General features: G+C 42.3%; 2 protein-coding genes across 2 annotated transcripts in view; one reads left to right on the top strand and one right to left on the bottom strand.

The window, feature by feature from the left end:
* cpped1 (calcineurin-like phosphoesterase domain containing 1) overlaps window positions 1–17,642 on the bottom strand; it is a 52,282-nt gene extending 34,640 nt beyond the window's left edge. Inside the window, exons 1-2 of the mRNA XM_033611719.2 lie at window positions 17,428–17,642; window positions 11,578–11,796 (exon numbers count right to left, since the gene is read on the bottom strand). Coding sequence (XP_033467610.1) covers window positions 11,578–11,796; window positions 17,428–17,491 — 283 coding nt within the window. The 5' untranslated portion in view covers window positions 17,492–17,642. The remainder of the gene's footprint in view (window positions 1–11,577; window positions 11,797–17,427) is intronic.
* Window positions 17,643–23,300: 5,658 nt separating this feature from the next.
* Window positions 23,301–25,698, top strand: part of shisa9a (shisa family member 9a) — a 68,685-nt gene continuing 66,287 nt past the window's right edge. The window contains exons 1-2 of the mRNA XM_033612233.2: window positions 23,301–24,182; window positions 24,888–24,994. Coding sequence (XP_033468124.2) covers window positions 23,668–24,182; window positions 24,888–24,994 — 622 coding nt within the window. The 5' untranslated portion in view covers window positions 23,301–23,667. The remainder of the gene's footprint in view (window positions 24,183–24,887; window positions 24,995–25,698) is intronic.

Raw genomic sequence — 25,698 nt, 5'->3', positions numbered from 1 at the left:
GAAATGTCTTGTAATGTCTGCCCCCCCAATCACTTGTGTAATGTGCAAAACCCAACAACTTTAAGATACCCCGTTTTAAGACAGATTGCGGTGTAATGTAATCAGTGCAGCAATCTGACAACTTTGAGAGTTGTGTAGTTTCTAGGTGCCAGAAGGATCTGTTTTATATAATTTGTATTTCCTTTCTTTACTTAACTCTAATGTGTTTTGGCCACCTCAACCTGCTTGTTAAGCAGTGCTGCTCTCTTTTACGACAGCTTGGCTCTACAGTGCAGCATTTTGCTGCCAGCTAAAATTAAAGTGAGTAAATGTGAATTAATTTTATATAGTTTTGAACATTGGGATTAGATAAATATAAGTGTCAAATCAACTTTGGAATTGTAAGATATCCAATGTTAAAGAACTTGGGTCAAGATTGGGCTGAAAAGACATCCCCGCATGACATCAGCTAAGCTTATACCTCTTGTTCACCATGGTTGACATCATGGTGATTCTGGTATGCATAGACATGGATTAATGCCATGTTTAGATCTGATAGAAGGAAGAAAATGTCAGCTCTTTTCAGCATTGTGAGTGTGTTCAATATATTAACGTTTTTTTCTCCATCAACTTTTATCATTTTCCTCCAAAAGAGCAATGGAGCCAATATAATTGAAACTGTGTTATTGTTCCTTTGTTGTCATCTGCAGGAACTATCTTTACCTTCAAAAAACTCTCGACTGTCCACAGAGGCTGACAATGGTTTTTCTGATCGTCCTTATTTACATAAATGCAATATGCCGTGAGCACTGCATAAACATATCAGCAGTTATGCAGGCTTTTGTTGGACTGGTGCAACGAGGAGTGAGGATTTACCAGTTAATCTACATTTCAACTCTCACCTAAGGTCATGAGCTTCGGGTAATACCTGAGATAATGAAATCCTGGATACTAGCAGCCTAAATGAGTTTCCTTCACAGTGTGGCTGGGCCCAGACATCAGAGGGAAGCTCCACATTGAAAGGAGTCCATTGAGGTGGTTTGGGCATCTGATAAAAGTCAAGTTATGCTGGAGGAGAACTAGTTTGTACACTGTGACAAGCGTTTAGAGCTGCTCTGAATGGCCACATTTGAATATGGGAAAAAAGGTCCCACTGGCACACATTTTCAGATGGTTTCACCTGGAAGATATTCATGCATTCAGTTTTTCATGTGAAAAGTGACAGTGAAAGCTGAAACTTTTTCATCTTCGCACATGTGGACAAATGTTGTGTAAAGAAGGCATCAATATCAGATTGTCAGTTTTGGGAAAATTATGAAAACTGGCTGGAGTTTTCTTTCACACATATAGCACACAAAAGGAGATTGTCCTTGTCAGAAGCATTCTCAACTACTGAACATACTACATTTGGTTTAGGCCAGGGGTTGCAGGTAGAGCTTGGAGGAGGAAGGACATGACGTTGATTACACCACAGGCACATAGATAGTTCGGTATTTCGTCACAAACAACAAAGTCTCTTGCCATTCCTTGGAATTTTCGGGAAGATTTCAACAAAGGCAAAGGTTCCTGAATCTCATCGTCTCACCAGTTAGACGTGCTTGTGCTGCCTTTGTGTAAATGACCGTTCCTCTTCACCCTCGGATGTTTATTTTCTCCTGGTTTTGCTTTAGCCACATCATAGAAGTGTCATCAACACGCCCACTCACTCGCTGTGACTTCTCAAGACAGTTACCTGCTCTATTTACTCATGGGTTCAATCAGACATTACACGGACTCTGGACTTGGCTGCTGGCAAGGTAAAGTCCGTTTAATGTCTGATCCAACTGATTTCACCATTTGTGTTCTCCCATACAGCTCTGCCGGGTAATGTCTAGATAATTTCAGGTTTCAGGTTTGTGGTGCATGTGTGAGAGGGGCTTTGGAGAAGACACCAGGGCAAACTCAGAGAAATCTGGGAGTCTAAATATCCCATCTGGCTTGGGATTGTCTTACAATCCCCCTGAAAGACTTGGAGGACATTTCTAAACTTCTACACCTCTTGGTAATCCCAAATCCCTTAAAAAAACTATTACAGCCCACAGGGAACTAGACGATCCCATCAGAAAAACACACACAGAACTCCCATGCTCAGCCACCTCCTCCAAAAAAAATTCCAAAATGCTTCCACATGTCCCAAAACCAAACTCTCCCTAGACAGTCTTCATACTTTCCACTCCTCTTCTTAAGAATCCCATGGAGAGTCCCGTTTTATCGGCCTTTTATGGCAATTAAACAGGTTTCCACAGTTACAGAGAGAGGACAGGGAAGTCCCAATGTAACCTCTACTTCACCTTTATGAGTTTCACACACTGCAGATATGCACACATACTTGGAACAGTTCTCCCCATGTATCATGCGTAACATCCCTCACGAACCCCCAGAGACAGAGCTTGGATCCTTTGTAGTGCTCATTAGGAGAGTGTTAAGTCCAGCATGTTTCTCTAATCTAATCAGCTCCCCACCTCCTCCCTCCGCTAACGCCCCCCTCCCTGCTCTTTATCCTCTTCATTTGTCAGCTTTGAAAATAAGTGAGAGAAAGACACGAGAGCGGGAAAGTGAGTGCGAGAGATTGAAGGAAGTCCTTGAGATGAGAAAGCGTCTCTTGGGGATTGGCTTGGATTGGAGACGAGACAGGGAATTGGGATCAAGGAACGTTCTATCAGTAGAGGTCTGGATGACACAGTGTTGTGGGAGCAAGCGCTGACCAGCATATCTTTAGGAAGCGGGACCTAGTTTTGTTTGGGGGAATGGGATTGTACCTCGTGGACCGCTGTGATGGAAAGAGAATAAAAGTCTTTGAATCCATCAGGGATTCTCTCCATCTCGAGTGAGTAACAACAGTGACAAACACTTTGACCTTATTGGTTTTTATTGTTTCAGAACAATTACAAGAACACACACAACTTTTGATTCCTCCACACTAGATTTAATTCACACGGACGCTTTTAGATAGATTCATCAGAGGCAAGAATAAATGTGTTTGTGTACGGTGTCAGACTTTCAAATGAAGGTTGTCAAAATAAGGTATGAGGCATGAGACCGCAGCTGCTCGCTAAAGAGAAGAGACAGATGAGAGAGAAAGATGGAGAGAAGAGGGACAGACAGACAGGAAAGCAGAATGTGAGAGCGAAGGAGAGGAGCGATAGAGAGTGAAATCCGTGGGAACAGAAATACAGTTGCCAATTTCCTGTCGCCGACAGGCAGCAGTGTTGACAATACCGGTTGACAGCCAGCTTCCCCTGGCCGCCACCCATTCATTCTGTATTGTAAATAAACAGTTTAAGGGGAAATGTCAGCTGGGAGACGGAAGTAGCAGCTCCGGCTATAATATCTCTTCCCTCCTCCCTGCTGATGCAGCGGCCCAGTTGCCAGGCAAGTGACGGACATGGCGAGTAATGAGGATGGCACACACAACCTGCTCTGCTGGGGCTGACAGTAACAAGGGCTGACGCCACGGCGTTTAAAGGTCCCCAAGGCCTCGAGGTTTAAACCCCACGCTTACACTATCTACTGTCCCACTGTGCATCTGAAATAGATCTTGCTGCGACCTATAAATGCATCAGATCAGAGTGAGACGGGGGGAGAGATGTGGGAAAATGGATGGCGGCCATGTTTTGGTCTAAATGGTGCAGTCATGGAGATGATAAGGATACTTGGATGCAGGGTCTGAGATTCACTTTTTCATCACCTGCCACTGTGGCAGGCAAGTTTTCTTTTTCCTTTGGTCTGCCACACAGAAATTCTATCTGCCACTTTTGAAATCTACAGTCTGCACTAAATGAAGGAATAACATCTAAATCATTTAGACATCATTTTTTATAATAAATGATGTCATTCAGTGATATATTTGCGCAAAAAACATAACATGCATGCTAAATTCCAGTGGTGGAATGTAACAATACATTTACTCAAGAACTGTTCTTAGACTTTTAAGGTACCAGTAGTTTACTTGAGTATTTCCATTTTATGGTACTTAATACTTTTACTCCACTACACATATTTACTTTTTATTTGACATTTAATCTGTTACTGTGCGGGGTGTCGGTAGCTTAGTGGATAGTGCCGGCGCCCCACGTATAGAGGTGATGCCTCGCTGCAGCAGTCGCGAGTTCGACTCCGGCTTGCAACCCTTTGCTGCATGTCGTCCCCCCACTCTCTCTGTCTCCCCATTTCACACTGTCCTGTATATTAAAGGCAAAAAGCCCAAAAAAATAAATCTTTTAAAAAAAATAATAATAATAATAATCTGTTACTGTGCATATTCAAACTATTAATAATACAAAATATAGTCAACTAATAAATAGTGATATATTACTGTAGATTAAGTTGCTCTGCAGCATATAAACTTATTAAAATGAGCTCAACCTTTACCAGCTTCAACACTGAAATTAAGAACACATTAATGTCTAAATGATTATATTCCAATTGTACTACATGTGTTACTCTAAAATAAGCCATTCTGCATAATGAGTACTCTTTTGGGTTGGGTTCCTTTCACAACTATCTCTCTCTTTATATATATATATACAGTACAGGCCAAAAGTTTGGACACACCTTCTCATTCAATGCGTTTTCTTTATTTTCATGACTATTTACATTGTAGATTCTCACTGAAGGCATCAAAACTATGAATGAACACATGTGGAGTTATGTACTTAACAAAAAAAGGTGAAATAACTGAAAACATGTTTTATATTCTAGTTTCTTCAAAATAGCCACCCTTTGCTCTGATTACTGCTTTGCACACTCTTGGCATTCTCTCCATGAGCTTCAAGAGGTAGTCACCTGAAATGGTTTTCCAACAGTCTTGAAGGAGTTCCCAGAGGTGTTTAGCACTTGTTGGCCCCTTTGCCTTCACTCTGCGGTCCAGCTCACCCCAAACCATCTCGATTGGGTTCAGGTCCGGTGACTGTGGAGGCCAGGTCATCTGCCGCAGCACTCCGTCACTCTCCTTCTTGGTCAAATAGCCCTTACACAGCCTGGAGGTGTGTTTGGGGTCATTGTCCTGTTGAAAAATAAATGATCGTCCAACTAAACGCAAACCGGATGGGATGGCATGTCGCTGCAGGATGCTGTGGTAGCCATGCTGGTTCAGTGTGCCTTCAATTTTGAATAAATCCCCAACAGTGTCACCAGCAAAACACCCCCACACCATCACACCTCCTCCTCCATGCTTCACAGTGGGAACCAGGCATGTGGAATCCATCCGTTCACCTTTTCTGCGTCTCACAAAGACACAGCGGTTGGAACCAAAGATCTCAAATTTGGACTCATCAGACCAAAGCACAGATTTCCACTGGTCTAATGTCCATTCCTTGTGTTTCTTGGCCCAAACACATCTCTTCTGCTTGTTGCCTCTCCTTAGCAGTGGTTTCCTAGCAGCTATTTGACCATGAAGGCCTGATTCACGCAGTCTCCTCTTAACAGTTGTTCTAGAGATGGGTCTGCTGCTAGAACTCTGTGTGGCATTCATCTGGTCTCTGATCTGAGCTGCTGTTAACTTGCGATTTCTGAGGCTGGTGACTCGGATGAACTTATCCTCAGAAGCAGAGGTGACTCTTGGTCTTCCTTTCCTGGGTCGGTCCTCATGTGTGCCAGTTTCGTTGTAGTGCTTGATGGTTTTTGCGACTCCACTTGGGGACACATTTAAAGTTTTTGCAATTTTCCGGACTGACTGTCCTTCATTTCTTAAAGTAATGATGGCCACTCATTTTTCTTTAGTTAGCTGATTGGTTTTTGCCATAATATGAATTTTAACAGTTGTCCAATAGGGCTGTCGGCTGTGTATTAACCTGACTTCTGCACAACACAACTGATGGTCCCAACCCCATTGATAAAGCAAGAAATTCCACTAATTAACCCTGATAAGGCACACCTGTGAAGTGGAAACCATTTCAGGTGACTACCTCTTGAAGCTCATGGAGAGAATGCCAAGAGTGTGCAAAGCAGTAATCAGAGCAAAGGGTGGCTATTTTGAAGAAACTAGAATATAAAACATGTTTTCAGTTATTTCACCTTTTTTTGTTAAGTACATAACTCCACATGTGTTCATTCATAGTTTTGATGCCTTCAGTGAGAATCTACAATGTAAATAGTCATGAAAATAAAGAAAACGCATTGAATGAGAAGGTGTGTCCAAACTTTTGGCCTGTACTGTATAGTACAGGCCAAAAGTTTGGACACACCTCCTCCACCTATATATATATATATATATATATATATATATATATATCTATATCTATATACATATATATATATATATATATATATATATATATATATATATCAAATGTATTTTAGTCAGCAACTGATCCAGCTTTTTGGAGATTGGTTGGTAATGAATTGCATGTTAAATGAGAAGTCCACTGTCATACAATTTGTATCCTCTTTTAGTTATTTCGGCCATCATTCCCTGAATTAATAATAACACTGTATTCATCTTCATTTGCCTGGGAACAAACATGGGCAATCTGAACATCAGATGAGCTTGAAACAAAACTCTCATTTTAGCAAACTTATATGGATGACGGCACGGCGGTGCAGTGGTTAGTGTTGCCTCACAGCAAGAGGGGTGGGGAAGCCCCTCTCTGTGGAGTTCCCATGTTCTCCCTGTGTCAGTGTGGTTTTTGTCCGGGTGCTCTGTCTTCCTCCCACAGTCCAAAGACATGCAGGTTAATTGGTGACTCTTAATTGTCCGTAGGTGTTAATGTGAGCGTGAATGGTTGTCTGTCTCTATATGTTAGCCCTAAGATAGTCTGGGGACCTATCCAATATTAACATTTGCGCACTTTTACTTGGGTAAAAGTGTGAATGCAGGACTTCTACTTGTAACTAGGATTGGGTACGGTTCACATTTGAACCACATCTTGGCTGGCTTTCTAGATTCTGTGAATTTTGCAACTACGAATTGGCAACTGCTAATTTCTGTTCTCAGCACATCCACTCTCTCTCTGTATGTGTTTCTATCTACCACACACTCACTATGCACTGACCTATTCCTTCAGAGCTGACACCTGAGGAAGTTGTTACAATAACAAGTGAGCGTGTATGTATGTGTATGTTTCTTTTTATTGATGGATTTGGGTAAGAATTCAGTGTACTTCAACTGTCAATCAAAACAAATAAGGTTCTACAGCCAATAGCTTTGCTTTTATGTAGTATTTACAAGCAACTTTCAAATGCCTTTCCCTGTCTGCCAAAGTAGCGGATGGCCTGACGATTTTACCCGCCACTGCCAACAATTTACCCACATTTGGCGGGTGCTAATTTCAGACCCTGCTTGGACGCCTACAGCAAGACTCTTAGATGATAGTGGGAGACAGCTCCAGGAGTGTTCATGACTGTCGCTGTGCAACTAAAATTGGTGGCTGTTATGACCCAAAAAAGAGAAGAGGAAGGCAAGAGTTGCTCTATGACTAAGCCAAGCCAAATCTGTGTTGCATGTGAATAGTTTGCCTTGAGTCAAATGTTATGAACAGGGGCCAAGGACATTTTACAGATGACATACTGCACCACATATAACAAAATATTCTCCTAAACAACTTACATAATCTTGAAATCAGGATTAAGGCCAGATTCTTTCATCATGATCAAATCAAACAGATGCACTGAGAGACACTGACGTGCAAAGATAGAGAGAGACAGGTTTGCCCGCTGACTCCTTTTGTCTCTCTGTTTCCATTCCTCGAGGCCAAGGCAGCCAGGCAGGCACCTCATGCTACTCCCTAATTGTCATGCAAAGGTAGTTTGCATTGGTTGGCGGCTTGCGGCTCTTTTTGCTGAACATTAACTCTGCAGTGGGTCCTGCCAGCCCGTCCTCTTACCCTGTTATCAAATCAGGCAACTGGACATCGAGAAACATGCACACCATGCTGTAGTCACTCATTTCATTACGATTTCAATAAAGACATCCACTTGCCACTAATGCCCACCAAGCTACACAGTCAATGTCTGGGAAACACATGAGTACTGTCAACTGCTTTAAAAGGTGCTTTATTTTATACCTGAAATTGTTTGGCTTATGTTTACAGGTTTGCATTAATCATCATATCTCTGTCACAACTGAAACAGAGACGCAGACAAACAGAAGGGAGCAACAACTGAACACAGCGTGAGTCAAACACAGCGTGTCAGCTCCAAACAAGGTGGGAAATGAGCAGCAAAATGATTATTTCCTTTACTCGACCAGCCATTTCTGGAGGTAACCAACTATTTCCAAACCCCCGCTCTATTCTGAAAATCTGTTAGTTTGGCTAGACAGTGAAAGCATCTGGTGAATCGTTGAAACCAGCTGCCGTTGAGGCAAAAGACGTCGGCATGCTGTCCTGGTTCCAAGATATCTAACATGTCTAACTCCCAACGTAAGATTGATGGAGTGAAACCAATGTTCACTACTGTTAGAGATTATTCACAATTGACTGAACAAAAAGGTATCCTAGTACAGTGTTTACAGACTGTGGTGGGGAAAAACAGAGGGCCAACGTTCAAACCTACCTCAATTAGGAATATTCTGTAGCTGAACCATCCCAACACTGATGTACTTCACAGAGTGCATTAATTAGATTAGGACTGGCTCAGAGGGCAGCTGAGAATCACTAATCAGTACATATATAGGACATATGCCATTCTCTTTAAAGACTGATGAATGTCAGGAAGCTTTCTCACCTTCTGCTAACAACATATCTGAGAATCTGCAGCGATGGATGCAATATAGGAAAGGTTTGCAACATTCTATATATTCACACCCACCTGACAGCCACATCTGGACATAATTCAGCAGAGCAAAGCACCACATCTAATATACCCATCCACAATGTTACATATTACGGTCAAATGCCATCCACTATCTCCAGAGGTGCATGCATGCATCGATTTCACAGGTCATCACTATCCGCTCCGACCAGCTGCACCGGGGTCACAAATAAAACAATTCTGCCCGAGGCTCAGAAACGACAGCCGCATCTGCACAATAAGACTCACATTACACTGCATGCTGATTTGGAATCATATATGACAGAAAAAGGCATGACATTTTGATGGTTTCAGTCAGAAACGTTCTTGTCACATTTTGCAGTTTTGACAAATATATTTGACATTGGCATAATAGCTCCTTTCAGAGCAGCTCTCCTGCCTAATCAGAAAGTCATCTCATGCTGGGCAGGTCAGAAACTAAAACACACAGTGGAAATGGAGCGAGCAGAGCCGAGTTTAACACAGCTGATCGGTCTGACCTCAAAATAATAAAAGGTTGATATAGCGGTACAAATGCCTGATGTGGCACATACATAAGTCTGTATGTATTCAGTTTAAATAATAATATATTTATCAGCTCAAACTGAATAACGTCAGCTTGCAAAGGCAGCACTGGCCACTAGCAAGTAAAGCACTCAGTTACATAAATCCTTTGTACACGGAGATCCTGGAGATAAAAGAGGTGTGATGGGCACAATGTTTAATGCAACAGCGTCTGCCTCTAGTGTGACATATAACATATGCATCAGCAGTGCTTTACTAACAATAACAATGGCATGAACTTGGTGATAACAATTATTTACTGTCCCTGTTTTACGGCAGCTGATACCATCCTTTGCTTGAAGGCAAAGAGCACCCGGACCTCATTGTTTTCCCAATTTGCAGAAATATTTGGTTGCTCTTTTTCTTCGAGTTAGCCGCTAACTGCTTCTAGCTGCTTTTTAAACCTTGCACACATAAAACATAGTGAAAATGTCACACCCATCCTGTCTTGTTGGCTGTCCTATTTACACAGACATAGATTCGGCGCCGTTACTACCTCCACTGCTGGCTTAAGGCGAGACAACTCTGTCCATCCATTCCACAATCCTACTTTTTATACAGAACACTGATACGGGATAATAGCGCGATGATCCCAGCCTTGAACAAGCTGTTTAGAAGGGGTTATAAATACCACATGGAGACGACAAGAACTTGTTTCTTCCTGGTGCTTGTGATATTGCTAGTTGCTAGTTAGTTGATTAATTGATTATTTGATCAACCGAAATTTAATTACTGACTATTTGGTCATTGAATAATTGTTTTAGTCATTTTTTAAGCAAAAAAGCCGAACATTTGTTGATTCCATGTTTCTTAAATTTGAGAATTTGTTGATTTTATTTGTCATACATTATAATAGTCTGAATAGCTTTGGATTTTTGGACTGCTGGTCAGATACCGTGTGAAGATGTCACCTTGGGCTCTGGGAAATTAATACACAGAGCATTTTTTTACAATCAGTGGATCTAGAAAATATAGGGCAGATTAAATGATAACAAAAAAAAAGTTAGTTGCAGCCTTAAAGACAACCTTAAGCAAGCCAAAGAAAGCCCTTCATTTCACTTAAATCTGTTGCTGTTCAGTAACGCACATCTTGAAGATTTTCGCACTGGCCCAACTCTAAAAGCAAAGCCATCTCCTCTACTACCTTTCTGCGTGCCACAACCCATGCTCTGCAAGAATGCAGACACACTAATGGATCAGCAGAGACCAGCTAATAATCATGAGGCATAGATGACTTAATCTTCTTGCCTGGATCTACACTATAAGTTTAATTTCTCCAAGATCCAAACTAATATAAGATCACTTTACAATAAGAACAGAACTACGGATGAAAATGAATGTCAGTCATATTAAAAAACTGTATTGTGTGAATAAAAGCAGGATGCAGCCTCACGACCTGTGTGGGAAAACTCAAATCTCAAAGGTCATCTAGTGTCTCTATAAATGGCTGATGGAACAGTACATCATTTAGCAGTGTTTGGGTGGTAGCTGTTGATCATTTCTAACTTTGCTCAGAACCATCCTTTGATCTGCTAGATGAAAAACAAGATATCAGCTCTGGGCGCTGAATCTGTCAACACACAGCTTTTGGGAGTGCTGAATACAAACGAGGCATAAAACAAGTTGATTGGTGAAACAGTGTATCGTGCGTGAAATCACAGCTTGTGTTTCTAAATAGTTTGCTGTTATCTGTAATTTGGGGAGAGCCATTTCAAACACTTTGAAATAAGTGCAGCATTTGCATGAGCATGCGTGATGTACCAGATGCCACGAGATAATGCACTGTGTCATTTGGTCTCACTAAAAAAAGGCTGAGTGGAGTTTAAACTCGCACCACCAGCATCTGTGAGTTGATATAATGTCCGCCAACATTAGGCAGATAATTGGCAGCTACTCTGGTTGATGCCAGTGTCTGGTTTGCCCACAGGAACCTCTCTTAGCTGCTGTGGCTTGTTTTCAGTAGTAAGCATGTGCTGTTGTAGTTTCTTTATAGCACTCAGAACTCAGCATGTATTTATAGCTAAGAGAATTTGAAAGTATTTCAATGTTTAGCAAAAAGAGCAATGTACTTCAAAACAGCGTTTCATCACACTGCAACAGCAGGACACACATAGAAATATGTTCATTCTCAGACTTTACCGGGCAAAAAAACGAAATGACAACCTCTCCATTTGATGAGAGATGGCAGCAGCAATTTTCTCATGTAGTTCTTGAAAACTTTATCTTTCAAGTGTAGTGCATGTGCTTAATTTGCTCTATCCCTACCTGGCATGGCATGAACCAGGTCGCCACACAGCACCATGAACCTCGGCCTGGGTCTGAGCTGGTTTACAGCCTCCACGGCCTGCTTAGTGAGCTCGACCTCTTCGGCCCATTCATCCCCTCCACCGTCGCAGTCGCCATCCCTCCAGGCCTTCATCAGCCCGAGCTGGGGGTCCGCAGCCTGGATGAAGCAAAACGGTCCTGTCCATTCACGCTCTGCATCTGAAATAAAAAGAGACAAGAATGAACAGAGAAGGACACCAATTACTACCAAGACAACAATGCAATGAAACTTCATTTAAAGCTGCTGCATCATCACATATTTACTTCAGCGTGTTAAAAATTTATCTAGTGTTTTACATGTGCAAAACACAACACAAATTTTGGGTTCCATGCAGTTTGCTAAAAATGTTGTTGATTGTCAGTCTTCACAACTTGAGCACTTAGCAATAAGTACACAAAATGACAAATATGGAGACAATCACAACTGTATCCAGCTTTAATTATAGATTCTTTTATAGTTGACAAAGGGCTGTACGATGACATATATAAGGGGCATTAACCACCAAAGATTACGAATGCAACCCAACTGACTTTGACAAACTGACTTTGACGAATGATAATTGACTTCTACACCTGTGTGCTATTAGTGAGAGGGTAGAGGACAATAGCAAGTGGCCCAATATTCGGTGGCCAGATATATATGTGTATTTGGTGGAGCAACCTAGAGAAGAGAAACCATCACTGGATGGTTACGATTACGTTATCTGTGGTCATGTAGAGAACGTCAAATGACATGTCATAGACTCGAAGTTTCGAGTCTTGAAATCAGAAATCCTCCCTAGCCAAAGACAGGGACACAAGACAGCTATGTCTGAGGCTTGTGATAATTAACAAACCATACAACCAATGTTAGGTCCTAATAGGGAATTCTACCTGCTTTTTGACTTGTTAGCTTGCTAGCTACCATAGTTCAGAGCTGGATGATATAGTTTTTATGCAAACATGAACTCTGCTTTTGTTGGATGGTGTCCTTAGTCCAGTCAACAAGTTTAATATATGGCTTATATATGCAGCCCTATATGCCACCAGTGTTTTGGTTTAACAAGTGACCCTGTCAACTGGTGAATAACATCTGAATGTGTCTGTGATTGCCTGTAGTAACTTATGTAAAAAGTTGGCGTAGATGATAGCCACAGGTGAGCATGTATTTAAAACTGATAAAAACGTTTTTACGAGGACAACTACATGGTCTGTTTGTGTTTTTTAACAGCTGCCGTGATTCGTCTGAGTCACCAGCTAATCCCATGCATGTATAAAGACAACTCGATACAGTGTTGGAGGCGGGGTCTAGGTCACTTCTATAAAAATAGCTCAGTGGCACCGTGGATTTATAAAGAGGAATGAATGCAGGGTTTGAGGTGGGCCTCCATTACTTCCTACAGAACAAAGAGCCCATACAGCAAGCACACTAGAGAGTAACTGGCTGAGCGGCTAACTTCCAGTTTAGCCCTACGGTAACTTGAATAGGGATAAAATGTTGTAATCATGTGGCTCCTCCATATTGTCAACAGTGAAACAAGTCATTTCTTGGGGGTTTTGAAAGCTACAGTCCACTTCCAAAAAAGTAACAATAAATAACAACGGCAGTAACGATAATGTCTGCTATACAGCGTATCCTGAGACCGCAACGGGTAAAGTCCGTTGGTTTATTTTTTAGAACCTATCAACATAAATCAAATAAATTAAAAGCACTGCTCTACAGCATCCAGTACTAGGTCTCATCAAATAAGAAAAACTGTACAATAAATAACAAGGCATGACTGAAAATGGGCATATATAATCCTATCCTGAGAACGCAAAGGGAAATACTGTTCGTTGGTTTATTTTTAGAGCCTACATTTGGTTTGAAAAGTTCACCCTCTCCAAGTCCAAACTTTTCTGTCCATCAGAACAGGCTACTCCTCATTGAAAATGACATAAAAACAAAGTATAATGATAACTATAGCAGCATCCTATGCTTCAAAACGATTCAAGGTTTTTCGCCAGAAAAACCAGCATGTTTACTTTTTCCAGCTGGAGCAGGGCATGTAGTGGATTGACAACTTCGGTGCTGAATAGGCGCTCTGATGGAGAGCTTGTGGCACAAACGCACAGGTACTTTCAGGCAGCCCTTGACATCAGAGGAAAACTCCTGGCTCCATCACATTTCCACCAGAGAAGGAGGTCTTTGTCTCCCTGAATAACAGGCTCGCGACAACAGGCAGTTATCTCTGCTCCTGCTCGCTCCCGTATGGTGCCGACTGGACCTGCCACCGCATCTGCTCTTCTTTGAAGGAGACTGATCAGAGTCATCTGTTTTTCGGTGGTTCGGGTTGCGCTTCTCCCTCCTTCACTCCGATGGCCACTGGACCTGCTACTGCTGCTGCTTGCAGAAGTTGTTTTTCTTTCTTTGTTTTTTTTTCTGTGCACCAACTCGCTTGATGCGCGGCTTGCCATCTTTTCTTCTCTTTCTCACGTCCGAGCTGTCACGTGACGACGTCACATCCAAAAACTTTATCAAATGTCATCTCCCGACAACAGTTAAGGGCAGTTATCAGAGAAACATTATAGCCTACTATTAGTTTTAAACTGTAATAGTATTAAATTGAAAACTCAACCACACATACATAGATACTGGACAAACACTCATTATTTAGGCATTAAATAAATTATATTTAATATTATATCAGGCCCCTATAGGCCTATATGCGCGGCAGATTTTTTTTAGTGACGGTAATGAAACTGATACTGTTGCTATTTTTAGACACCGCGGGATACCTTATTACCGTATTATCGCCCAACCCTACTGGACATTATAATTCCACTGTGTAAAATTTGCTTCAAAGTCCTGTGCTCTTTCTGGGGGCTTGGTTAACATGATTACTTGTTAAACCTCAACACCTTCTGCTCTGAAACAGTCATGATCCTGTCGTGATTCTGCAGAACTTGAGACCGCTGTTGGAATATCGATGCTGACAACCGAACACTCAACAACCAGAAATTCTAATGCTGGTAGCAGTTTTAACTCAAGGCTTAAAGCTTGCCAGCTGGTCTGGATGGCTGGAACAAAGCGCCACTTCCGTAGCCAACATGCACGTGCACATTTTTGATGACATCACATCACTGTGAAAGGGTCTACTGGCTAAATGTCACCTTACGTGTTAATGTAATATGCATATAATTACGGACATTCACTCAAACGTAACTCATTTAATGGACACAGCTTTCCTTAGCAGCTGACCTTTTGATTTTTCTGCAAGTTATTCACATTCTGGCAGGAAATGAACATTTTCTTCTCTAGTGTTGAGGTCGAAGGATGCACTGCACAAGGTAGCAAATATAAAAGCTTTAGTGATTAGGTGTCATTACAGCATTAGTCATTCGGTGGTATAAGGCCATCGGTGAAAGCTTCACACAGAAAGCCTTGTATTTATTCTTGGAATCAACACAATGCTTGATGAGGTGAAAGTGCTGTGATTTGGATGCAGGACTGCTGAGAACTGAAGATCCGGACGGGAAACATACAGCCTTTTGTTCAAGCTGTGCATGCTCACTCCATGAGTATCCAACGCTAAATAATTAAACAGCTACACATTGGAGCATGAATGGCAAAGAACAAGTGTTTTATATAATCCTGATATTGTGTAACCACTCTAATCACTCAAATATTCATTAACAAGGACTGTTCCTGGCATTCCATGTAAAGAACGGAAGCAGACACTTGACACCGCCTGGCTGATGGTAATGACAAGTTCGACACGAAGGCCAGGAGAGAAAGCCAGGGCAAAGCGATATGGAAATGGAGTCCCCTTGTTTCCCACAAACAGACAGATGCAAAGAGCAGGTGTAAACAGTTTCTGCTCAACTCATTTAGCTTCCGGAGGATGTGAAAAGCAGCCCTGTAGTTATGAGCTGCTGTCACTGTGGAGAGTCTCTGCATCTGCATTCTGCGCAAATCCCCTCACTCACACTCAGCGGGAACTGCTAGCTGTTCAGCATCCTCTGTGTTTAACATGCTCTCCATGTGTCTCTCTCCCAAATGAGTTTATGATAATTCTGTCCTCAAGAGAAACTTGAACAAAGATAGGAAAAAGAAAGAGTGACAAAGAGTGTCTTGCTCCTGGGAATCAGGCGAGTAAAAGCTTAACAATGATCCCCTCTGTGTAACTGACATTTATAAAACCGTGAGGGGAAACACATTCGACTTTTATGATTATCATCATTATCTCTTCAACCAAATTACTTCAGAATGCCTTCAGACCAAACTAGCCTGGCCTTGATCTTAACTTATGACTACACAGTGAGGACTGCTGATGAATTTTAATTTTTAACAGCTGCCATGACCGCTGCAGTATAAAGTTATGTTTCCTACTTTATCTCAGAAGCCAATGACAGTCGATCGGGGTTTACTTCTTAGGAGGATGCAGAGCAGATCTGTCTTTTAAGCAGATCAAAAACTTGAACTCCTGCAGCTGAGAAGAGGTTCTAAACTCAGCTTGAGTGTTTGCATATGCAAATCACTGCCTAACAATACACACATAAGTGAGCAGGTAAGACTTGCTTTTCTTTGCAAAGGAAAGTTTTTCAATCACACTGGCACGCAACTGTGCACACAAATACACATACAACATGTAAATGTGCATGAACACCCACACGCATGTTGCTCCTACTCCTGAGTTATTAGCCACTTTCTTTGTGAGTGCCACAATCTGCAAAGATTGAACAGAGCTACCGGCACGCTCTCAGAAATCCTGCAAACTTTTTGTTACACTGAGGGTACTTTACAGCACCATGCCTCTCTCTGGAGTCAGATGTGTGAACTATTTCACACACAAATAAAAAAGAAATTAAAAAGAAAAACCAGCAGGACTCGCAGAAGCCGACAAAGCTCCCATGACAGGAGATAAGAGGCAGCAGCCTTGTGTGGCTGCGCTGGTCGAGCACAACTTCAAACATAAATCGCACAGATTTCTCAGGTGGCAGATTGTGCGATCCAAAACAAAATTAATCATCATCTGAGATGAAAGCACACGGGGGCTTGCTTTTGCAGCAAATAATAAAAGACGGAGCATTTCAGATTCTTCCCTCGAGTTCTCTTATACTGCTTCAGTTGGTGCTGAAAGACTAAACAGACAGGAAGGTTGACAGAGCATCAGTGAGCATGTTAGTGTGATTACTGTAATGGTTTGAATCCTTGAATGTTCTGACTGCAGGGCTCAACCACTTAAGTAATTAAACATTTTAGATTAATTTAATCTACTTAAATGAGGTTTGCCACAGTGACAATCATTCAGGTTGTGCAACTCTTCCTGAAATGCAGAAATGTGCTTAAATGTAAAAAGAGAAGTCCTCATTGGAGAACCTCAGGACTCAAAGTGGACCAAACAAGATTTGGTTTCTAAACTTTGAAGTGTTAGCCCATTCACAATAAATGACCACCAAGTGTTACCTACAGCTATTAATAGCAGGCTACAGCACCTCTAAACAGCAACAAACACAGAGTATTGTTTTCCTGCCCTGATTTGATTCATTAACGCTATCGTTAAACAGAGCTCTACTCATGCGCTTTATTTTGTAAACACAAGCTAGCATGCTAGCCTCGCTACGGCTGCCAACACTGACCCGCTTATTCAAAGAAAGCCACACAAAAGCTGTCAAGTGTCTTCGTTTGCTCTGCCACACCGTTGACCTACAACCAGTAACACCGACTTGTGTAACACCCAAGTTACAGACAGCGTTAGCCGCAGGGTTAGCATGTGAGTTGGCTAACCGGCGAGGCTAACGAAGCTAATGACAGTTAGTGACAGCTACCTTCAGTCAGTCCGCCGAAAGTCCGATGTTTAGCCCTGAGGAAGATATCCTCACTCTCAGCCATAAGATCCAAATGTTAAACAGTTGTCCGAGCAAACTAGTGTGTGACTTGTGAGCCTGTCAGGGAGCCTCCGGGCAGGTTTGTTGTGTAACTGTTGGCTCGTCCCAGCTGTCTTTGCGCCTCGCTGACTCTGGTGACTATCGGTGATCGACTAGTATGCCTGTCCGTGAGTGTGTGTGTGTGTGTGTGTGTGTGTGTGTGTGTGTGTGTGTGGCTGTCTCTGCAGCGGCCCCCAGTGTGGCCGCGTAATGCAGACTGTCCTCACAAATACTCAGACAGCAGCGCATTTATGTGTCCACTCTAACGGTTTAGCCTATAATGTGTACTGTTTAATGAAGTCTAACCTGCGACATGCTTTTAAATATACGTATGTATATGTGTATTGATAAGCAGGGGCGTTTCTAGGATGTGAAGACATTGGGGGCTCTTCGCCCAGACCTCAGTAGGGGGTCCAGGGGGGCCCTTCCACAGGATTTTTTTTATTTTTTTTTTTTCAATTAAATGAACAAGCACGATTGTGATGCTTTTTAAAGCACTCTGGCACCTTATACACCTAAATCTTTTTTTAAATTTTACATATTAGTTATGAATTGTGAGGAGAAAATTTTAGTAGTTGTAAGTGATTTGTAAATGTCTTTCACCATGCTTTATTAAAGTCATATACTTTGCTTTTATTGTGTTAGTTAAATTTTTAAGGTGGGCGCTCTCATTTTGAAAGGTTTTGTTGCTGATATGGGCACAAGGTTTGTCTACACTTTATTTCATATTGTGTTTAATATTGTGTTGTTTTATGATTATATTTTAATAGTTTTCTCATGAGTTTAAATGAGCATGTGTGTGCTAGGAAAATGCTACATTACTGTTGGGCCAGTGTGCCTAAAGTTTGTTAGCTAAGGAAGAAATGTAATATTTTGTTGTTGTTTTGTTTCATTCTATTGCTTACAGTGTGTTTATGTTTTGTATTTTTGGAGATACATTATTGAAAATAAAGTTTCGTGAACCGTCAGTTAGAGAGCCAGACCATTAATGAGCTGGGGATGCTACAGATTGGTACTGAGTACAGAATTCTTTACAAATGCAATCATCAAAAATTCATGTCTTGAGTTGGAAAAATAGTTAAATGTATGTTTTTATGTTAACACTGGTGGAATGTAACTAAGTGCATTTATTAAAGTACAAGTATGAATGGAATGGAATGCTGTGGCTTTTTTTATTATTATTATTATTAGGGCCCGTACACATGTTTTATATACTTTGTTAATCCCCCTGAGGGGAAATTAAATTTTTCACTCCGTTGTCAATAACACACGGGTCCGAAGGACACACACACATGCACAAACAGAGAGATGTCAGAGTGAGGGGGCTGCCTTGGTCAAGGGCACCTCGGCAGTGCCCAGGAGGTGAACACCTCTCTAGCCACCAGTTCATGCTCCATATTTGGTCCGGACAGGGACTCGAACAGGCGACCCTCCGCTTCCCAACCCAAGTCCCTATGGACTGAGCTACTGCCACCACATACCACCTGGAAAACTCAAGGTCGGGCGCTGGGTCACTCTTGTGTCTATTCAGTGCCACCCTCAAGAGCGTGGAAGTTGCATCTGAGGTTGCTAAGTAACCATGAGCAGCACCATATAACAGTTTACTTATCAGAAATCCAAAGTTTCTAGGTGCTGTCTTTTAAATATGTATTAAAATATTGCCTGTGAGACAGAGGTAAAGCTCTGGGTAGCCCTGCACTAAAATGATCAACTTCTCCTCCATATTTACCAAAGACTAATATTTCGAAAGAAGGGAAAGATATCTGCCCACTGTGGTTGATTTTTCATGACATGCGGTGCATGCTGTTGTGTTCCAAAAGTTGAGGTCTTTTTATCTCAGAGCACAGCTGTTGCACCCTCAAAAAGAAGTGCTTGGCTTTTGAGTGTGCTTAATGCATGCCTACTGCCTACATAGAAAAGAATGTATTTGAGGGTGCAAAATATATGGTATGTGTACAACTCCTTAGGCCTATTCTTATTTTTGACAAACATGTATAGTAATATTTCAATCCAAGGCTATTTATAAAACATTCAGGGTAGTAGGGCACATATAAAACTGGGTATTTGAAGGTCCTCTACAAGAAAACGTTTGAGCTTCAAATACTTAATTTCCTAGTAATTTTATAGTGTGAAAGTATAATGTTTTGTAAAAATAAAAACCCTCTGTTACTTTCATGTTTGCTATGTTTGCTTGTTTGTTGCAGCTACTTCTGCTGATTACACAACCTTGTAATGCTTGAGGTGAGATTGTTTGTATAAATCTCCAAGGGTTTTTTTTAAACTCACCTGCACAACTTGTTTCTTCTTTTCTTGTTTTAGTTCAGCTGTTTTGTGTTATTGTGTAAATACATGAATCCAATCAAATCATTTTGTTTGTAAAAGCCCTGTGATCGCCCACAGTCCCTTGTGCGCAAAGAGAGAAGGACCTTGGACAGAGCCCGGAGCCTTTCAGCACCACGGACAGAGGTGGTTCAAAATTCAGCAGGGCCCACACAATGATCCTCTTTTACCTGAGGAAACTGTTTATCTGGTTGCTGCTTTAATATTTGAATGAGTGCTCAATGTTGCTTTCGCTCGCATTCACTGCATCCAGATAGTTCAAATAACGCTGAAGGTCTTTTCAAGGTCTGCTTTTAAGCACAAAATTAGTCAACACAAACCACTTGTGTTACAGGTTCATACAGTCTGGGCTAAGAATGTTTTGCAGGTGGGTAATTATCTTTCATTTTTTTATGCTCTTCAGCTCAACTCAGGCAGTTTAAGAGGGTTTTTTTCTCTCACAGCACCTGCTTGACAAAAAACAACCGCACTTTAGTGAGATATCCTCTAAATATATACAGAGTATAGGGCCAGCTACCATATGTAGTGTTTTTCTTATGGCACAGGCCTATTTTATTTGAGAAAAAGATAAGTGGTAGAGACCAAGGCAGTAATTGTAAATGGCTATATACTGGTAAGTGAGTGCTGTCGTACCAAGCACCGCTGTCCGAAATAACCATCAGCATATGTAATCATAATCATAAATACACGTAATACATTGCCATTATTATTACTGCCAGTTCTAGTATCACGGTGTACCTTAGTAATACATGTGGTTTGCTTAAGTGGTGTTGCCGTACCCCAGCAGAACATGGCTCATGTTTAATGTCTTTTTTGTTATATTTGTCACATAGCCCAGGAAGTCTAAATAAAGTGTCAGTCATTTATGTTGCGCTACATGTGTAATTTATAAAGGTAGTAGTCGCTTTCATTTATTGCATGTTCGCGTAGAATACAACAGTGTTAGGAAGGTTACTTTTGAAATGTTATAGGTTGCAGATTACTAGTTACCCTGTCATAAATATATGTAAAAAAAAATAAAATAAAAGTAATGTAACTTTAATTACTTCATCAGGGTGATTAAACTTATTACATTTGATTCATTTTCTAACAAATGTTACATTTACCATAAACCTTCAATTAAACGCCCAGTCCCTTTTACTAGTCTGGTGTGGCTACACATTTGAAGCAGTTAATATTTACAAGTTCTTTGGATGTATAAAACAGGGTTGTTGGCTACATCCTCAATTGCCCTGTAAGTTATCCATATTCTTTTATTCCGTAAGGGTCCTCAAATAAAAAACAATCAAGGGGTTTTTTCATAAAAATTAATCCAAGTTGTGAGTATTGTTTTAACAGAATAACGTGGTGATGTGTTGGTTTGCTGGGTGCCAAGATTTTTGAGTGTCTCTCTCTCTGACTTGCTGTCTGTTGGAGCTAGATCAAATAAATGATTCATAATTGATATGTTATCTGAAGCCTAATTCTTATACATGTGCTATTCATACTGGTTTAAATAAACAATTTGATTGTATCTCCCAGCCTTTGCTGAGAAACAGTTTTGTGCGAAAGGAATTAAAGGCCTGTCCCATGTAGAAGCCCGTCCCAAATATAGGCCTGTTGATTGCAGTGATATGAGCAAATAACAGCCTGGCCCGCCATCAGGGGGGTCAAAGGATACAAATGACCCTGGCCTAAGGCCGGGGGAGGCATGAAAAGGTCATTAAAACACATTTCAATGTGCCATCTGATGCTCCCAATCCCCACAGGTATTGTGAAATGGTACAGTTCATCTGACAGAGGAGGTCAGATGCGTATTGCAGAGGACTCATGAATGCTGTTAATGTAAACATGTGAGGTGGACTGCAGCCAGTTAAGTCAAAGTGCCTCACCAAAAATCAGGGGTTCCCAAAAGAAAAGCCAGGGTACAGAGAGAAAAAGAAATGAAAGGAGCAGAGAGGCAATGGATAAATATCTAGAGGAAAAAGAGTGAAACAGCAGCAGGTATCACAGGCAGAGCTGAAGGTGAGAAGTGAGGCAGGCTAGTAAGAAAACCTGCTGTATCAGGCTCAGTTTGAAAGCTAGAGTAAAGACACAGGTATCATTTTATCCTAGACGACCTATGGCATCCATTGGTGTGAACCACGTTATGCTATCTTGTCGGAAAGGGGACCAAGTACCGCTCCAAAATTATGCTAAATTTTGGTGAGGGAAGAAAGACCATTGCCAATTTTCAAAATGGTGTATTTAAATATTTCTGCATACAGGGGTACCTAAACAGTCTTGGGTATAACTGGAAAACTGAGAGCTGACAGCCATATACTCTTTACACTATTTCAGTTCTGCACACAATTTGACCAACATGTGATTAAAGTAGCCTCAAGACTTAATGAATAAACAAAGAAAAAAAAAATTTGTTCACTCCTGATTTGATCTTATGATTTAATACCCTGCAGAAAATTCTTCACGGCTGGCCTGCCTAACACTGTATACTGTAGCTGTTCATGCTTATGATGAGTAATAGACGCCCAGGGGCCCAGCCAGCGTTTGTATGTGTGGCCCATGTGGGTAGTAAATGAGCTGAAAATGGACCCTATGTCAATTGCCCACGAGTGGGTTTACCCAAATGAGCCCAATGCTACCCAGGTTGCCCTTGCATAAACAGTGTGGAGCCCACTTCAGTAAACCCACTCATGTGGGCAATTGGCATGAGGTCAATATGGAACCCATGGACAATCCCATATGGGGGCAATTTTGCACCCACATGGGCCCCACATACAAGTGTTGGCTCCATGGCTATGGCTTTGGCAGAGACATTCTCCTGTTGGATATCATTTGGGAATGAAGCTCTTCACTTTTTCATCTGGAATAAAAAAAAAAAAATCTGTGTCAGACACTATGTCCATTGTTTTGAGGATCAACTTATTGTATTAGCTTGTGTCTTTTGGGCTCTCATGAGCATTACTGCTTAAGAACCCTACTCTGTTTCCCGCAAAGTCCCCCGGGGATCTGGTGGGCATTACTTCCCGGGGCCACATCTTTGTTGAAGGGCTCTTTTTCAAACTGTGTCCCCAGCTTTAGAAGCTGTGCCAGCCTCTGCCTATTGTAGCACATTAAGCTTGTGATTTCAGGATTTCTGAAACAATGGCAACCTACGACTGAAAATGAATAAAGTGGAGAAAAAAGGAGGGGAAAAAGGCTCCCACGCTTTTCCTCGACGGCAAAACCAAGTAGTGATGTGCGTATTTCGGGGCTTTTATCATAATATTTCACAATAAGTCTCTACCTCTCCTCCCTCTCCTCCCTCTCCTCTCTCTCTCCTCGCAGCCCTGGCAGTCTCACTCCCTCCCCATGTTTTCCTCCTCCTCCTCCTCCTCTCCTTTTGCGCACCAGGCTCTCCCACCCTCGGCTCTTCTATTCGCTCACTGCGCTCTCATCCTCGGTGCGGCTTGTGTCTCTGCCTACTCCTGTGCGTAAGAGCGCACCGATGGATATGTAATGCGCTCCCGAAAAACGCCAAATCTTACAGCCTGCAAACGCCTCTCTGAAAAGACGTATAGATGCGCAGCAGAGAGCGCGCGCTACAGAGCAGTTAGTTAGATTAAGTCTTTCCACCGTGATTTTTATTCTGCGCGTTTTTTTTGTTCTATTTTTTTTTTTGGATGATGATATGGTAATAAAGATGCTCATCGGCGCGGGTGACGGTGCGTTGCTATTTGGATGTGTGTTCCTGGACTTTTCAGCGTATCATGACCGCGCGCCCTTTCCCCTCTCTCCAAGTCTTTTCGTTTCCGCGTGAAGTTGAACGGAGGAGACGGCACGATGAGAGGGAAATACTTTCTCCTCGGCTTCTTGTTGCTCAAACTTATGGCTCTCGTGTGCAAGGCTGACGGGGAGCCAGGACTGCTCGGGGGATTCGTCATGATCGCCACCTCCAACGGCTCCAGGGAGGAGGAGAGCGTGTCCGAGGAGACCCCGCACACGGAGGACAAATGTCGGGGTTACTACGACGTGATGGGCCAGTGGGACCCGCCGTTCACCTGCAAGACGGGCAATTATTTGTACTGCTGCGGCACCTGTGGCTTCCGCTTCTGCTGCTCCTACAAGCTCTCGCGGCTGGACCAGAGCACCTGTAAAAATTATGACACTCCGGTGTGGATGAAGACCGGGCAGACTCCCTACAAAAAAATGAACAAGATGCACGACAGCACCAAAGACAAGACGAACTTAATTGTTTACATCATATGTGGAGTAGTGGCCATCATGGCTCTTGTGGGGATTTTCACCAAATTGGGGCTGGAAAAGGCGCACCGGCCTCAGAGAGAGAACATGTCCAGGTAAGTCTCTCCTTCCCTCCCTCCCTTTCAGCTCCTCTCAGTGCGCTTGTTTACAAAGACACTTGCAGTAGTAGCCTACGCACGCAGTGGTCTGGAGCGCGCAACTTGTTCTATCATCTGCCTCTGTGCACACCACAAGTGTATAATGGCAATGAAACGTAGCAACATAACACTACAGCTTATAATGCATTGGGCATATAATGTGTCACACACAGAGCTGTGGTTCCTTGGCAACCGTGTCATCTCCTGCATTGACACTCTTTGTGGAAAAAGTGGATGCTGCATATGCTCCCTCCACTCCAGTCAATCCAGCCATTGTGGCATATAGCATAACATTACGTGAGCTACTCTCCTCTCATCAGGCGGGGGCGGTTTCTTTCACTATGGGCACTGCGCTCCATTGTGTGTGACTGGAGATAAAATGCTTTTATACACCTTCATAATGTAATCTAATAGACAGGAGTGTTTGTGCAGTAGGAGAAAAAAAAACAGGACAAATCTTTCCCATTCATCAGGGAATCACATTTTTGTATCCAGTTGGCTGCACCTCACAGTTTCATGAAAAGATTTTGTGCAGCAGTGCAGCCCAACTGAATAATTAAATTAACCATGTTATGCACAGTTCCTCATGTCTGCATCCCTCATCCATCACCGCCTCTCTGTCTCTCTCCTCTCCTCTCCTCCCTCTGTCTGTGTGTCTGACAGGGCCGTCGCCAGCGTGCTGCAGGGCGGGTGTCCAGGTGAGCAGTATCGTGGGGAGGAGGCCCTAGGGATGCATTCGCAGCACTTTGTTTCCAGGGCCACAAACCTCCGTGAGTGTTTTCTTTTTCTTTTTTCTTTTTTTTTTTTTGGGCAGCTCATTATTGTATGTGTATAACTTAGCACAGCATATAGAAGTGTGGGCGGGGTGTGTGTCAGCAAAATAAGATGCTTAAAGGTGTCCAGCTTGGTGTCAGAGGCCCTTATGAAGTCATCTGGAGTGATGTAAGGAGTCATTCATCCCAGCTGGGCTCAACCCATATCAAGCTGATGGTGCGTAGTCAGAAAATCCTCAAAGATACAATACACACACACACACACACACACACACACACACAGGGAGAACACACACACACACATCCCTGCAGGCCTGTTCCTATTTTGTTTCAAATGACAGCATTGGGTTTTGTTTTATCTCGCAGCGGCCAGATATCCATCCATTTCATAACGCGCTAGAAAGAGAATATCTGCCTGCCTTTCTCTGCAGCTTTTCAAATCCAAACCGTTATTCACTGTTTTATTTTGGTTCGTGCCCACATGATATAATGAGAGAGAGAAAAGGGGAAGTGGGTGTGTGTGTGTGAGTCGGTGAGGAAGTAAGTGGTGGTGATGGTAGTGTGTTTGTGTAGGGGGGACCAGGGGGGCTGGGAGTTTGAAGGGTGGTGGTGGTGGAATACAGAGTGTATGAATGCCATCTATTTCTGTTGTGTCCCGTGGGCTGCTACAGTACAGAGCTTCTTTGTGTTTTAACACCGAA

The sequence above is a fragment of the Epinephelus lanceolatus genome, chromosome 21 (assembly GCF_041903045.1).
Source record: "Epinephelus lanceolatus isolate andai-2023 chromosome 21, ASM4190304v1, whole genome shotgun sequence".
Taxonomy (NCBI): domain Eukaryota; kingdom Metazoa; phylum Chordata; class Actinopteri; order Perciformes; family Serranidae; genus Epinephelus; species Epinephelus lanceolatus.
This window is presented reverse-complemented; position numbering and strand designations above follow the sequence as displayed.